This window comes from Raphanus sativus, chromosome 7, assembly GCF_000801105.2.
Source record: "Raphanus sativus cultivar WK10039 chromosome 7, ASM80110v3, whole genome shotgun sequence".
Classification (NCBI taxonomy): Eukaryota; Viridiplantae; Streptophyta; class Magnoliopsida; order Brassicales; family Brassicaceae; genus Raphanus; species Raphanus sativus.
The window spans coordinates 3,300,696-3,317,108 of NC_079517.1; the positions used below are offsets into that span (position 1 = coordinate 3,300,696).

General features: G+C 39.9%; 4 protein-coding genes across 7 annotated transcripts; 2 read left to right on the top strand and 2 right to left on the bottom strand.

Annotated features, from left to right (window-relative positions):
* Positions 1-676: 676 nt before the first annotated feature.
* Positions 677-5,822, top strand: LOC108817613 (uncharacterized). Of its 4 annotated transcripts, XR_008936462.1 has the most exons (8): positions 677-800; positions 925-979; positions 1,109-1,200; positions 1,286-2,981; positions 3,147-3,456; positions 3,545-3,678; positions 3,774-5,546; positions 5,653-5,822. XR_008936462.1 is itself a non-coding variant. In XM_018590340.2 (7 exons), exons 3-7 carry the CDS (start codon positions 1,183-1,185, stop codon positions 4,850-4,852), a joined length of 3,237 nt encoding a protein of 1,078 aa, XP_018445842.1. In that variant the 5' UTR covers positions 677-800; positions 925-979; positions 1,105-1,182; the 3' UTR covers positions 4,853-5,822. The 4 variants fall into 4 exon arrangements, 3 of the variants coding, with proteins under 3 accessions (XP_018445842.1, XP_018445843.1, XP_018445844.1); XM_018590340.2 differs by having other exon boundaries at positions 1,105-1,200; positions 3,774-5,822; XM_018590341.2 differs by having other exon boundaries at positions 3,774-5,822.
* A 28-nt stretch (positions 5,823-5,850) lies between these two features.
* Positions 5,851-8,391, bottom strand: LOC108817614 (ABC transporter G family member 6). Its single transcript, XM_018590344.2, has one exon. It carries the CDS (start codon positions 8,221-8,223, stop codon positions 6,037-6,039), a length of 2,187 nt encoding a protein of 728 aa, XP_018445846.2. The 5' UTR covers positions 8,224-8,391; the 3' UTR covers positions 5,851-6,036.
* Positions 8,392-8,714: 323 nt separating this feature from the next.
* LOC108815159 (mRNA-decapping enzyme subunit 2) lies at positions 8,715-10,684 on the bottom strand. Its single transcript, XM_056990895.1, is given in 14 exon segments — positions 8,715-8,920; positions 8,922-9,005; positions 9,007-9,026; positions 9,124-9,191; positions 9,284-9,306; positions 9,308-9,391; positions 9,466-9,618; positions 9,895-9,990; positions 10,097-10,143; positions 10,146-10,155; positions 10,158-10,215; positions 10,336-10,476; positions 10,524-10,573; positions 10,622-10,684. Coding segments are annotated over 14 exon segments (984 nt in total). The 3' UTR covers positions 8,715-8,833.
* A 181-nt stretch (positions 10,685-10,865) lies between these two features.
* Positions 10,866-15,597, top strand: LOC108817805 (uncharacterized). Its single transcript, XM_018590606.2, has 18 exons — positions 10,866-11,149; positions 11,272-11,487; positions 11,840-11,935; positions 12,106-12,158; positions 12,291-12,387; positions 12,487-12,560; positions 12,673-12,784; positions 12,869-12,979; positions 13,180-13,256; positions 13,557-13,623; positions 13,760-13,825; positions 13,913-14,020; positions 14,099-14,229; positions 14,325-14,391; positions 14,463-14,530; positions 14,659-14,752; positions 14,837-14,907; positions 14,995-15,597. Exons 1-18 carry the CDS (start codon positions 11,000-11,002, stop codon positions 15,374-15,376), a joined length of 2,040 nt encoding a protein of 679 aa, XP_018446108.1. The 5' UTR covers positions 10,866-10,999; the 3' UTR covers positions 15,377-15,597.
* The last annotated feature ends 816 nt before the right edge of the window (positions 15,598-16,413 follow it).

The following is a 16,413-nucleotide window of genomic DNA, read 5'->3' on the forward strand; positions in this document are numbered from 1 at the left end:
AAAAAATAATTCTATAGAGCATATTATCCAAAAGTACACTATGCAATTTATATTTAATTATAATTTATAGTTGGCGATCACTAAATAAAAATAAAAATAATATCGACAAAAAAACAGAAAAAATAATATGAAGTAAAATAATGCAAACAAAATAAATTATGTTATTTATTATTCATTTTAAAAAGTTTTAAAGAACATTTTTGTTTAATTTTTTTCTTTCTAAAAATGAAGAATAGAGAAAAAAATCATATCAAATATTTCTATTAAATCATCTAATATTTAAGGAATGAGAAGAGGAATTCAATATTCATTCTTTTAATCACCTTTTCAAGTTTATGACATCTAAAAAATTTATCACTAATAGAAAATTATAAATCATGAATTTATTTTAGTAGCTTTTGCAATAAAGAAATATCCACATATATTAGAATAAGTAACAAAACATAAATAACATTTCGGTAGTTTTTTACCAGTATTTCATAATTTGAAAAAATGGTTTAAAAGATAAAGAAACATATATATTTTTTTTTTTAAAAAATCTATAAAACATAATAAAGTCGTTAACTATGTGGTATATTCAGTTATATTTATTTTTATATTAATATTTTATATGATTGAAAATTCTCCTAAGAAATAATATCGACAATAATGACCTAGTAGCGGGTCAAACTAAGACATGATATAAAGGCAAAGTTATGTGAGTGTGTGGCCCTTGTCAAACTTCGCATCTCTCTCTTGAAGCAATTAGCTGTACTTTCCTGTAAACTGCTGCCTACTCAAAGACCTCTCCATCACTCTTGGTTAGATTCTTCTTCTTCTCTCCCTCCCACTATTATTATTCTCTTTCTTCCTTATAAATCCTATAGACTTCTGAACTTGTCTCTTATTTTTTTGTCGGTGGATTTGCGTCTCTTCTCTTGTCAGTGCTTGTATCTTTCATCGGAAACTATACAGTTGACGCCCTTTTTCTCTCCATCAGGTTTGTTTGATTCTTGTTCTTCCATTGTGTGTTTACTCTACTAGTTGCGTGAATTAGGGTTTATGTTTTTTTCTTTCTTTTTATTTTGATCTGAAAACTCTATTTGACTTTAGTTGATTTTAAAGACAGATCTGGCAAGTGTTTGGTGGAGTTAAGCTTGAAACAGGTACAATCTTTGGGACATTTATTTCGAGCGACACACTATGTCTGGAAACCAACAGGTATATTAATGCATTCAATATCTGTACAAACTCACCAAGTTGTTGATTTCTTATTACTGTCTTGTGTCTGGTTGGTATCTATCAGCCTCAGATCAGCCTGCCTACATGGCGGTACAGTGATTTCAATGCTGCTATTCCCATCAAGAAGAGGAAGTACTTTGTGCAGCCGGAAGCAGCAGGAGCCTCGACACTTTTGGATAATAACAATCCACAAGGTGATACTAGGAGTGCTCTGGATCCATCTGATAAGACTCATGTCAAGCAGAAAATGACTGGTGAGGGATCTAGGATCAATATTGGTAAACCAATCCCTTACTTGTCTCCGTCTGTTTTGGCCGGAAAAAATGCTGATAAACCGGAGAGTGTTGGGAACTTAGTTCCTGACCAAATTAGAGTGAAAGTTGAGGAACCAGTTAACTCCAGTGCTTTGGCAGCCTCCTCTGAGGTCCCTCCTTCCAGTTCTGACATAGTTGGCAATTCACTTCATTCTTCTCTGGGAAAGCTTCCTATGAGAGCTGAACAACATTCTGGTGTTCTTAAGACCCGTGACATTGTTAGGGAGACATGTGGCAATGAAACTCTCAGAGGAGAGTGTCAGACACAAGCATCTGCTGGTGCGGGTACTGTTGCCTTGCGGCTAGGTTCTATGACTCCATACTTGGAGAACCAAGAGCCTACAGCACTGAATTTGTCGTTAAGCAAGGGAGTTTGTGCCCCTCATGACCCGGATTTTATCTCTACTTGTACCGAACCTGGCATTCACAATGTTGTGAGCAGATCGAATTGGGATTTGAATACTACCATGGATGCTTGGGAAGATGGTCTTGATCGCAAGACTAGAGTTAAGACAACTGGTGCCTTCTTAAACAGTAACAACACAGGTTGCCCTGACATGGAGACATCAATTAATGTTATTGCAAAGTCTGTATCTGAAAAACAGAAAGAACATATAGGGGTTAAGTCTCCTACTGTGGCTTTGCCGCTGTTTGATCATCAGGTTAAGTCCACTAGTTCGCTTAGTCTAGGCCTCGGTGCATATCCTCCTGTTGAGAAATCTCCTTCTCTATCAGCTACCACATCTGAGGCAAGATCTTCCTTTACAAGTTCTTCCAGACCAGTTATGATTGCTGGTAATGTGAACTCGGTAAACCTTAGGACTGTGAAGTCAGAAGTGATTGACGAGAGTGTTCAAGTTGATCCGATCGGTAACAGAGTGAGCCAGGATGTTGTTGTTAGATTGAGACAAGAAAATAGTCTCGGATCTGGCAGTTTGAAGCCTGTGGATTCGGTATCAGTTAAGGCTGAGCCAAATAACTTCACTCAGTCGGTAGCTTTCAGTAGGAAAGATGGAACGTTGAATCATCTCCATAGACCATTAGTGGAATCAAATGATTTGCCTACGAGTTTTACGCCAAATCAGAAGGATAAATACATACCTTCTTCTAGTGGTATCGGCAATGCGCTAATGTCCTTGAATGTAATGACGAGAAATCCAGGCCAGAGTTCTGGTCAAGGAGATCATAACCTCAATGCATCAGGTGTGAATGATACCGTGACCAAAGATAAAGTTCTAGATGATTGCAAGACTTATGTTTCTCCTGATACTGATGAACTTCCTATGAGTGGTGAAGAAAAGATTGTTTTATCTGGTAAGGACGACGAGAAGGTCCAGAGACCAGTTGCCATGCTTACAGAAGGTAATGAAAATGAACAAAGGGATATTACTGTTCCATCTGACGGTAACAATCAAGGGAGTCAAGCTGCACTTCTTGGTAATACAGGTAATGAAACTATTGAAGAATGCTCCGCCTCATCACTTGTTGATAAACTTATGGAATATACTGTCGATGTCATGTTTCAAATTAGTTGACATATGGCAATCATTAATTTTAGAAACTAAGAGGCTTAACTCTAGAAATTCAAGTGGAATATTTTTGATGGTACAGGTTATAATGAAGGCCGGATAGTTCAGGGTGGTGAACACTCAACTCATCAAATCATTCATGCTAGTGAAGGAGTGTCAGGCGTGTCTACATTATCAGGCGGGAACGGTGATAACCCTGAAACAGTAGATAACAACAACAGTCCAGTTTCTCACAAGGCAGAGATGTCTACTTTTGACGATGATCCTCTTATGGAGTTGAGTGAAGGTAGTCCGAATCGAGTTAAGACACTAGATGCTTCAGACAGCTTTGCGGAAAGAGATAGATTGCCTGATTTCTCACTTGGACAGCGGAAATATCATTCGAGATGGAGGTTGAGATTTTCTCTTACCTCATTTACGTTTTTCATATCTTTTATGGATTTTACTTGAAACTTCCTATTATTGTTTTCTTTTGCTTAGTGATGAGTCCTGCAGCTTCTCGCGTGAGAGGTACCATGGCAAAGCTATAAGAAGCCCAAGATTAAATTTCATGCCTCACAAAAGGAGGTTCTCTGATGATACAGAAAGCAATCTGCATGAGAGGGACACAAAAAGTAAAAACTCATAATCTATTTTCTTCAATGGAAGAACAACAAAGATCATTTGTCTTTCTAAAACTCAATGCTAATCTCCATCTTATGAATTGCAGATTTTGAGTCCAATAGTTATGAAAACACTCGTCGGGGTCGTGGTGGCGCTTTTACGTTTAATTCTTATAGAGGGAGACGGCCTGCAAACGATGAAGGAACCTCTTTTCCCCACCACTCCTTTACGAGAAGAAACGCTAGCTTTTCATATAGACCAACAAACAAAGAGGATGCATCTGAGTTTCACGGTTTTAGAGACGGTGAGAAGTTCACAAGGGGAATGCAATCCAACAGTACGGAGCAGCAGCCAATGTTCATGACTCAATCACGTCCCTATCGAGGTCGGAATAGTTTTGGTCGTGGTGGACGAACAAACTTTTCAAACAACTCCAAACGAGACTTTCATGGATTTCGTTCACGGTCTCCAGTTAGATCAAGAGACAGGTCAGCTGGTCCGTCCTCGTCATTCAGGAACAGGTCACAGGAAGATTTCAGTGAGAACACAGACTTTTCTCGTCGTAGATCACCCTCTGGTTACAGAACGGGGAGGCTAAGCTCGCCTGAGCATTCTGGTTATCCAAGGGAAGGCTTTGTCAGAAGGCACAACTCTCCGCCTTACTCGCATAGACCGAATGCTGGAAGGGGACGTGGTTATGAAAGGGGGAGAGGGTATGCAAGGGGCAGAGGTTATGGAAGAGATGGCATCTCTTTTAGGAAACCATATGATCGTGGTGTACATAGGAACTTGAACAACTTTGATCCTCGAGAGAGGGTTGATTATGGTGATGGTTTCTTTGAAGGACCGATGCATTCTGAACGGTTTGGTGTTGATGGTGGTTCTGAGAGAAGGCAATTCGGTTATGTACATGATGGTGCCAGCTCTTTTAGACAATCTTTTAATAATGATGGTTGTGCACCTACTAATGCAGAGGGTGGTGACCCTGAAGCTGCAAGGTTTGGACAGAACAATGGTATTGAAAATAGAGGAGAACAAGGGAGTTTAGTGGAGACTGATGGGAAGAATATGAATTCGAGTGAGAATGCTTCTGGAAGAAGTAAGAATATGGAAGAGGATGAAACTTCAAAGCACAGTGAAATTTGGCAACAGGATGAGCTTGGTGGTGGTGGTGATGGGTTTTAGAGAAAAGATTATTCTTCAGTTTGCATGAATCTTCTAAGACCAGGAAGATTTTTAGTATAGTGAATTAGGTACCAAACGAAAGTTCTGTGGTTTGCCATGGATGAGGCCAGTTAGTGGCTGATAACTGTGGACATTCCAATAGCTTGGTCAGTGCTTGCCTGTGTATATATACAGCTCTTCTCTTGTGGTATAACGTGACTGGTCTGATAGATATGAGGCGAGGAATGACTAAGGTGTTAGAAGAGACACTTTCCTCTTGTTGAAATATATGCCAGACATTTAGCTCCATACACCTTTTTAGACAGGCAAAAAATGCAGGTTTCGATGAATGGAGTCTCTTTGGCAAAGCACTAGAGTGCAGTATTCGAAGTTGGACCTGGCAAGACAATAATGACTAACCCCTACTATATGGATGAGCTATGACTGTTTTTGGCTTAGAACATTCATTTTCATCTGGAATAACACCAGGTGATGAATTCTTCTAACATGTCGTCATCAATTCAACGTTAGGTACGCCCAAGATGATTTTGATAAGTACACATCTTTGTGGAACTTGAAGTATAAGCTACACCCAGCTTGCTTGAAATGTTGAAACAGTCACTGATTATCTGCTGTTGGAAAGGGGTTTACTGGCCATGTACAAAACATACTGTAAAACTGCTCAAGTTGCTACCACCTTTGACCTTTTGGTTTGGTAAATGACTCCTCTCTTTTTTTCTCACTTCATGTGAGTTTGAACTTCGAAAGTGCTTCTCACCATAGGTAACATATTTCTGATTGATGTTGCCTATCAAGTGTAGGCATGTGAACAACTCATGCCATGGAGTTTCGCCTGTTTTAACCAGTAGATGTTGTTGATGAAGTGTTGGGAACTAGGAGAGAGTCCAGCATTCTGATTTGGAATGTCTGAGTTTGTATTATATTATACACTTCTTATTTCTGAGGCAAGTTTATGAAGCTTTTTAGAGGATGATGTGTTTCAGTGATGAGACCATGTCTTAACCTTAACCATGGTTTTAGCAAATCTTTCAGCATATACATGTCATATGATTCTTCATACAATGTTCAAATGGTGCATTTTTAACAAATTTACCAACATATACAACAAAGAATAAACAAAAAGTACAGGATACAAACAACTAATACATAGTTTCAAATCAATCCTTCATAAAAGATCAAACGTATTACCTCCTCTTGTTCTTGCTGCCCAAAAGCAGAGAAAAGTAGAACAAAATACGAAAGAAGAAGCCCCAAGCGACCGTGACCCACAAGCAATTCCATTTGCTGAGATCCGTAACCCCTTGCTGCTTCAAAATGTCATATCCTGTGGTCAAGCAAGTGGAGCTCGTGATCCTCATGCCAAGCGACTTGCTCATTGTCGAAAGAAGCCTAACTTTCATCCCCTGAGGCACAGCAGCGAGAGGTGTGTTGTCGAATATCTGAACTCCTCTGATGAAACACTTCGTCGGATCACTGAATTCATTTATAAGAACAGCTTCGTAAGGGTACTTGACTAAGGAGATGTAATGAAACCAGATCCAGTAGGCAGGGATACGATCTCGCGTGATGAAGAATCCACTGAAAAGCAAGAAGTAGGCTAAGATAGCTACCACGATGGTGTAACCGAGCATCACATGCGGGACAACGCCTGACAAGAAAGTGACGAAGGAGCTTCCCGCCCAGAAAGCTGCCAAGACTATTAGGAAGTAGAAGAGGAAGCCCATGAGGCCTCCATCTAACCCCACGGCCCAGAACGTAGCCGCTGAGAAAGCTAGCGAGAGGATGATTAACGAAGGAAGGGCCACTAGGGAGTGGGAAAGCACGTACGAGGATCTTCTGTAAGCGTTGTAAGCGGTCTCTCTCATGAAGATGAAACGTTCCTGGAGGAAAACGGGTAGAGCGTCTGCGCAGGTGTAGAACGTCGTCGACATTGCAAACGCGAAGAATCCGAGACGTTCTTGGACTCCTTTAGGGGAGTTGTCAAGCTGCCAAAACATGGTTGCTAAGATGAATCCGGTGACTAGAACAGCTCCTAGTCGTATCCCGAACAGCTCGGGCTGTCTGCGGGAGTTAGTCATGGAACGTTTGGCTAGAACCAGAAGTTCCACCCAGAACGGGTTCGCAAACGTCGGGATGGTGGAAACAGGGCTCGATCCGGAGCTAGTCGTCGTAGCTCCGGAGACGAGCTTGCCTTTGGAGATGCTTGCGCTGATTGCTTCTTTAAGAGACAGACCGGTCTGAGTTCTCGGCTCTGCTTTTCTCTCCCTGAACTCTTTGTTGAACTCGACTAAACTCCTCGTCCCACCAGCTGATCCTTCCAGCTCTCGGATCAGGTCCAAAGCGAACTCGGTTCGATTCTCCCGCTCCGGAATCGGGTGGCCAAACTCCGCGAAGAAACTCGGAAGCATCGCGGGGGACCCGCTGAAGACGGTTTGTCCACGTGACAAAAAGAGCAGCCTATCGAGCAAGCGAAGGAGACGGTAACTAGGCTGATGAAGAGTCATGATCACCATGCTCCCGCTCTGCGCGATTCTCTTGAGAACCTTAACGACGCTGAGCGCGCTGGTCGAGTCGAGACCCGACGTCGGCTCGTCGAGGAAAAGCAGGATCGGATCGTGGATGATGTCGATCCCGATCGAAACTCTCCGCCTCTCTCCTCCCGAGATCCCGCGGTGACCTTCGTCTCCGATGATCGTCTTCGCCGCGTTCCGAAGCCCCAGCTGATCGATCAGAGCCTGCACTCGGAGGCTCTTCTTCGACTTGGAGAGGCTTCTCGGGAGACGAAACTCCGCCGCGAACATCAGCGTCTCCTCCACCGTGAGCATCGGGAAGAGGAGATCGTCCTGCATCACGTAGGCCGAGATCGCCTTCTGCATCTTCGAGTTGAGAGCCTCGCCGTTGAGCGTCACGTTCCCTTTCAAGCTCCCCCTCGCGATTCGGTTCGCCAAAGCGTCGATCAGCGTCGATTTTCCGGAGCCGCTCGCTCCCAGCACGGCTAGTATCTCTCCGTCTCGAGCCTCTCCGGAGATTCCGTTGAGAAGCGTCTTCGTCTTGGAAGAGGATGGAGTCTCTCCGACGGTGGGGTCTGCGGAAGGGACGCGTCTCAGGGAGAACTTGCGGCGGACTTTGACGCTGTAAGTGAGATCGCTGAAGGAGAGATGGAAGGGTACGGAACGGTCCGGGGAGGCGAGATTCATATCGACGAGGTGCTGATCGTTGAGCTCGACCGTCGTGGTGTCGCCGACGTTCTTCAAGAGCTGTGCGAAGGTTGTTGGAGAAGAAGAGGCGCCTGAGAAGCTGGAGAGATGGTTAGGCTCCGGGGAGAAGAACGGTAACGACATATTGTCGTCTGCTGCTACCACGCGGGACATTACTTCTTTTGGGGGGGTTTATGTGAAAGCGGGAAAATAAGAACTAACGGCGTTAAAAACTACCGTTAGCAGGAGAAAGACGAAAGAGGAGAGGATGAGTTTCTGTGTAATGGGGGTGATGGTTTAGTTCTTATAAATATATATAGATAAACTTGTGAATGTTGTTGGGCTGTTTTTTCTATAACATGCCTTGATTAGTTTGATGAATGATTTTATTTATAAAAGAGATTAGAAGAAAAACTTCAAAGTCACAATGGTGACGGCTAGTGTAGATGAACCTCCAAACCTAAACTTCAAACAAGTGAAAGCGTAAAAACACAAAATGCCACATGTCACCACGATGGTTTCGTATAGTGTTCAGATATATACTTTTAGGTCACTGTTGCCCAATTTAGGCCACCGTTCCTCCACCAACCTTCAAGCTAAGAAGATAAAATCATACAAAGTGAAAAGATGATCATCTGTCATTAGGATAGTTATAGTAACTTAACTTTCTTAACTAGGTAAAATTCATTTTCTGGACCCGGTGAAAAGAATGCTTTTTACATACGTTTTTCTTTAACATAATAATAAGTGAAAAATTAAAAAAATAAGAAGTCAAGGTTACAAATTAAGAAACTGAATAAGCTGATTCCAAGATTGCTGACGTGCCGAACTCGAAGCTTCTGAAACTGTTTCCAGGTTCTGTGTCCTGAGGATGGTCTATTAATTCGGGCTTTTTTCTTGTAGCTTTCCGTTGTGGCTGTTGTTACTATTCGGTTTCCTCCAACACTACTAGCCTTTTGAATTCCACACGCAGCGTGCTGTACAAAAAAGTCTATGAAGTCGATCTCTGTCACAGAAAGGAAACCTTTTCTTTTATGGATGCTTGGTGAATAAAAAAAAGACTTATGTCAAAACCTCTAGATGGCTTATCACGTCTCCGTGGTAGAGGAGCCGGATGCTTTGATATCCACGACTTCAACGACCTGCAGATGTTTGTAAATCTTTAACGCTATGATGCACCAATAAAGAAATTTGAAACACGAATCTATCTAGATGGAAAAATAAAAAGGCTCACGCAAGAAAAGGTGCCACCATATATATACAACTTGAGACCAGCAACTCCATGAGTTATCACCTAATTACTTGCTGGCTGAAGATGATCAAGCGGATGCTATGCAATTTCCTACAATTATTCCACAACAACTGAGCGTAAGAAACTCATCTTACATCAGCAGACAAAACCACATCCCTACATACACTGATTTCCTTCTTTGTTTGTGGTGCAAAAGATGTATCATCTGTCATCCCAGCCACGATGTAAAGTCGCACTCTTTGCTGTCTGAATGTAAACTCAATGTATTCTTCTTTCTTTAGTAGCTTTGAGACATCAAATCCAGTTTCTTGTAAGACCTGTGTTTTAAGCACATAGAAGAACGGTTAGGGAAAACAGCAAAACCAACTGTGACAAAACATTCTGCTTTTTCAGCATGAACCCATGATCCAAGTTTAAACAAACAATCAGAAGGGCAATTACACCTAAACTGCAGCAAGTAGAACAGCAGTAGAGAGCTTCAAAATGCCAATTATTATGATAAATGAGTGGGTTGCTATCAAGCTACTACAAAGGAACAAAACAGATGATTAACGCAAAAGACAACAAGCAATAAATAAAAATCGATAACAAACCTCACGTATAGCACAGGCATAGTCTTCTTCATCCTTACTCTTCTTCCCGCGGGGAAAGCTCTAGCTTGTTCCTTTCCATCCCTTCACCAACAAGCACTGAAAAATCCAAAAAAAAAAACGAGAGAGAGAAATGTGCCAAGTAAACTGATGATGACAAGAAAAGATCCAAAAACTGTAAAGATCACAAGGGTGGTCTAACAACCCGTTCATAAGTTTCATCCAGAATAATAGCTCCAGTGACAGGAACTCACACTTGTAAGACACGTAAAGTCTTTAGAAATGTCATCAAAGTTAGAGACATAAGGTCTTAAAACATCACAGCTGTTGAGTACAAGCTCATGTTAAGGAAAGAAGAAGATCCACATAGAACAAATTTAAACACTAATCAGCTTATACTGAAACACAGAGAGGAATCAGGAAAGAATACGGAGAGAAGTAAACTCCTTCAAAGACAAAGACTTTAACGTCTGATCATTCTCTACAGCATTGTCTTCATAATTACCAATAAGCATACTCCACCACAGAAACAGAATCCTCTTGAATGACTGTTGATCTTCTTCAGGGACATTCAACACAAATCGACTGGAGACAAAAAAAAAAAGCCAATCCGTTAAGACATCAATAAGTACCGAACACACATCACTTCACTATCAACTAGAAAAAGCCTTTCGCTTTTAATCTATAAACAAAAAACAAAAAAAAACCTGCAAAGATCGTCAAGGAGTACCTTAGAGGGGAGGCAGTTTCCGACGTTCTTCGATGAACTTGATGATCGGTGGAGACCCGACATTGTTCTTCCCTTTGTCGGGAAGTGTTCTGTTCTCTCTTGGAGAAGAGAAGAGAGAATCTGAGGGTGTTTGGTTTGTAAAGGTGGAGCCCTTGCAGTCTGATTTTGCCTTGGATTAAACTATCCGAGATCCGACCCGAGTGTTTATTAGATACATTAGTGAATATCCGAGAGAAAAATGTTAAAAAAAAAAAAAAAATTAATATCAGATACATTGACCGAGCTTCTCTCATTTCATTTCGGTGATTTTAGACTCTGAAATTGATTTTGTCTTCCCGACGAGAGGAGATTTGTTCCGTAGTTAAGAGCAGAAAGATCATGTCGTGGCTGCGAACAGCTGTGAATAAGGCGGTGGAGGTTGGAAACCGCAAAAACATCACACGAACCGTCAAGAACTATGCCGACTCCGTCGTCCAGCAGGCTGGCCAAGCCGTCGCTGAAGGTGCCAAATTGTTCCAAGACCGCATTGTAATTTTCTCCCCCCCCCCCTTTCCCTTATTTCCCCTTTTGCAATTAGGTCAGGTTTTTGATTTAAGGAGTTGCATGAACGAATGAATAATCTGGTGGAGTCTGTGTTGGCTTTTATGCAGCGAGTTGGGGCCTATAAGAGTGTTAATCAGACGATTCAGAGACTGGAGGAAGCTGCAGTCTCTTTCAGGGGTCATGAAAGAGCTTTGCTTATTACCAGATGGTTGTCTGTGCTTAAGGAGATCGACAAAGCTATTGGAACTTCTTCCGTCAAGGATAAAGATGTGACTTCTGAGGAGGAACATCTTGCTTCTGATGAATCAAAGAGGCGTGAATGGGTAATGTTTTTTTTTTTTGCATGACAAAAGTTTGAAATAGTTTACTATTTTATCTACTAAGCCTAGAGTACACTACTTGAGTAGTGATGATTGTGATCCTTACTGGTGTTGGTTTGAGAATCTTATATGTTCCCCAGCTTGTTTTTTTTTTTAAAAAGAGGAAGAAGTTTATGAAGATGCCATCAAGAATTAACTTTTTTAAATATGTTTGTTATCCTTGTGAGTTTGGTTAACTTTTTTTGATTAAAAGTGTCTTTCTTACTACTAGTATTCTCCTTCTAATTTCATATGCCTTATATATTAACTTTTTCCAACACGATTTTTTTTTCTGAAGATCCCTTTCCATGTGTAGGTTTTGTATTACGATCCAGATATAGGAGGTCAGCCACTAAACTTCCGTGATGTTTTTCTACAAAGTCAAGCTCTGGAGGGCATCGTCCTGTCCATGGTATTCTTTCGCAACCTAGATTTGATCCTTTGGTGGCTACCTGTTAAGTGAAAAACAAACGGTTTTCATTCTCTAAAATATTGTAGGGATGTGATTCTGTGAAAGGCAAATATGAAAAACATGGCCGTCTATGAGTGTTATTAACTCTATGTTTAACCGTTCAATTACAGATTATGGAGCCACCACATGATGAGGAAGTTACTCTACTCCTGGACATGTTTAGGTGAGTAGGTCCAAATTGCATTGTGAAAATATGGCTTCAAACTAATAAAAAGCCTTCTTTCGTTTTTTGACATTGACAGTTGCTATTTTCATACCTAATGCGTTTATTTATAGAGGTTAACATTGTTTTCAGGCTTTGTCTAAATGGAGGAAAGGAAGTTCATGATGCTATAGTCAGCAGTATGCAGGATCTTGCTACAGTCTTTTCGAGTTACAAGGATGAAGTACTGGTAAGCGCTTGAGCAATAAAAGTCAGCATTTATGTAGATGTATGGGCTTTTGGTTCTCCTCGTTTACTCATCAATGGTGTATGTGTTACTCTTGTTCAGGTTAAGCAGGACGAATTAATTCAATTTGCCCAAAATGCTATCACGGGATTGAAGATTAATGGTGAAATGTTGAGGTGATTAATGAAGATATTGATGTGCCTTTTGCTCTCGTTTCTGTCTATAATTGAATAACTGAGTACAGCCATGTTCATCTTGCATAACTGCTGATTGAGTTTATGTTTTCAGAATTGATGCTGAAGCTTCTGATCTTAGAAAAAAGCTCGAAAAGATGAACGCCTCTCAATCTCCACAGGAGAGTGAGCACAAGGGAGGTAAAGAGGCTCCATTAACAATAGAGGTGAGCGTACAATATCTCCAATGCCTCTTTTTCTCTCCCTAAGCTCGTTTGGGTAGCTCCATGTGATCTGATCTCGTTTTGCAGGCTCTTAAAGAAACACTTGCAAAGATTCGTATTTGCTCTAGATTAGAAGGGCTTTTAATTAGAAAGAGGCAACTAAGCAGCGGTGATTCACCAGACATACATGCTCAGAAAGTAAGTTTGTGGGCTTTAGTATTCGCAATCATAACGACAGGTTGATTGATTGGTATTGTTAATTATCATCTTGTTCTACTTACTGATATGGAGTATAAGAGTTACCTGTATTCCATGACAGCATTTACATTTTCAGACTTGTTGATGTTAGGGAGAGTGTTAACCATGGAAAATAATGAATTAATTTGTCTTTGAACCAGGTCGACAAGCTCAAGGTGTTATTGGAATCTTTAGCAAATTCGATTTCCAAAGCTGAGAAACGAATATCCGAAAATAGGTAAAGCTTTTCTGTTCAATTGTGGTATGACATGGTTAATTCCCCAGACCAGATGAATAAATATTTAAGTTTTGTACACTTTGTGTCACCACTATATCATTTTCAGTAAATACTTCGGAGATAATGTGCAATTCATTCCTCGCTATTTTCTGCTGAACTTTGCATATACTTTTTGAAAACATTTGCATATCAAATTTAAACTATTACATTTCTGATTTTCACCAAAGCTTGTCTTGTTGTAGTTATATGCCTTAGTCCGTTGAAGGAAAAACACCATTAATAGATATAAATTGTCCGCAGACTTCAGAAAGAAGAGGCACTTAAAGCTCGCGTGGTGAAAACAGATGAAACCGGTGAAAAGGAAAAGGTTTTGTTTTTTTCCACTTTTTATTTGTTTTTTTGGTATGCAAGTAAGAAAAACACACACATAGTGGGCAGCATTCTCCGTATGTTCATCAGCTGCCAGTATTGAGATTCTCTCTTTATTAATTATTATGTAACAGGAATTGAGTGCGGAGATTGCACAGCTTGAGAAACAAAGAGATGAGTTGGAAGCTGAACTAAAGAGGGTAATTTAATCTGCTTTGTTTATTGCATTTGAGCATATATGATTATTGTGGTAAGGATGGTGTGTCGATGATTATTCTTCCACGTAGGTCAATATATCATTAGCTGCTGCTCAAGCTCGGTTCCGTAATGCGACAGAGGAGAGGGATCAATTTGGTGAAGCCAACAATCAGATAATCGCTCACCTGAAAACAAAGGTGTCGTTTTCTTTTTAGATGAGTTAGCTCTCTCGTGGTTAATAATTTCCCCATGAAATAATTTGATTATGCATGCAGGAGGATGACCTGTCCAAATCAGTTGTAGCTTGTAAGAAAGAATCAGAAGTTATCAAGACATGGATTAATTTTCTAGAGGATACATGGCTGCTTCAATGCTCATACACCGAAACGAAGGATAAGCAGACTTTGTATTTCTATCAAACTCTCAGCTGTTTCTCGCAGTATACTTCGCTTTTCTGCCCAAACCACACCATGAATAATAATAGTGGATTGCATGTCTTAGGGACGAACTGGAGAAGCACGAGGACTACTTCTCGGATGTTGCTTTTAATATACTCTCAACGTACAAGGTAACTTTTTGCAGAAACTTAGAACTTAATTAATAAACGGCAGAGCTAACTCAGCAATTTTTATTGTACAGAAGGAAGTGACACCTTTAGTACGCCGTATAGAAAATTATGTGGAAAATCTGAAGAATCTTGGTCCTGGGTAAATGCCTCTTTGTTGAATTCGATTGCTCTTATTATTGTTTGGTTTCCGGCTGATACCGCTAGTTGGAAGTTAAATGAACTCCTAGTAGCAGTTGGTGACAGTTTTTTTGCATGTGGTGGTGACAGGTTAGAGAAGCCACCAAATGCAGACCAGGGTGACACTCAGGTTTCAAACCCGAGGAAGAGTCTGGAGCAGGAGTATCTAGACTATGAGACCAAGGTGAGAATTGCTGCGCCTGTCGTGCTTTGATTGTTTTCTAGTTGCTCTTCCTCGTCGCTAATATGGTTGTATGAAATAACTTAGATCATTGCCACCTTCAGCATTGTGGATAACATGAAAGAGCATTTCCAAGTCCTCCAAAGCAAACTGGAAAAGTGAGTGGGAACGTTACATTTAAATTTATATTATTAATGATTATTATTATTATTATTAAGTAGTGAACTCGTAAAATTATTTACCAGGAAGGAGGACCGGCGTGTGAAAGAGCTATTTGATGACATGGAGAAACTGAGGCAAGAATTTGAAGCCATAGCGAGGCCAACTTTAGAGATAGAGACTCCATCTCCTAAAAGCAGTGCTTCATCACCCAAAGCCCCTAAGCCCAGCAGTAGCAGCATGGATTCTCCTCTCGAATCTACTACTACTACTACTCTGACACAGAAGCCAGAGTTGAGCGAGACAGCACCGACTACTACTACTCCTGCTGCTGGTTCCAGTCAAGAGTTTAACCATGAAGCAGAGCTAGCGGAGCTTGAATCTGAATTTGGTAAGGTGGCTCGTGATTACTCTGCAGATGAGGTTGATGGATGGGAATTCGATGAACTAGAGAAAGAACTGCAGTAGTAGTAGTAGTAGTAGTAGAAGCTCAGCAACTCAGAATAATAAATGATCAATCACATGCATGCTCACATACTACAATGATATGTTTTTCTCTTTACCTTCTTCTTTGGACATAACTCCCAAGTTCCTTTGCCTATCTGTATGGTAATTTGTGGAAACTGCGTGTTGTATGTCTACTTTGGAACAAATGAAAGCACTTAGTGACGTGAACTTTATAGTGGTTACGTAGTAGTAACAAAATCTAGTACTTTTCAATATCATTTTAATCATTTTACTTAGGCATATAAACCTAACAAGAAAATTTCACAAATTACTAAACGATTTTTTATATTTGTGAAACTGAAAAATTGGAAATGAATCTAGAACGGAATGAATATCTGAATATCTAAAATATATAATATATATCTAAATATTAATTCTATTTAGTTTTAAAATACTATCTATAAACTGAAATATTTGAAAAACTAAAAAGCTCAACAATTATTTTTATTTGAAATATTTAAAATTATTTGAATTACCCAAAAAACTAGATTAACTAAATATCTTTTTTAAATTAAATTTATCTGAATTAACCGATATTTAATCTGAAAATCGAAATCTGATTTTATCCAAATTATTTGAAAAAATAAAACTAAAATGGAACCAGAATTTTTTTGGATGTTAATTGGTTCTTATAATTATTATCTAAATTGAGTTAAAAGCCAAAAAAATTGAACCAAAATTAAACTAATTTTATAAATAATTGAACAGTTTTATATGTTTAGAGCCTAGAAACTGAGGTATCGAAACAATAAGATCATCTCCAATGGTACACAAAAATTTATTCTGTATTTCACTCTAAGATTACTCTATTTTAAAGTGAAATATAGAATGAATTTTTGTGTAGCAGATGTCCTAAACCGAATTTTTGTGTAGCAGATGTCCTAAACCGAGGCCTAATTTTACTAAGCAGACCCAAATATATTCTCTCTTTTAAAAAGCAAAGCAAAGACCTGTCAAGGTTTTATTCTATTTATAAAACAAAAAGGAAAAGTTATTTT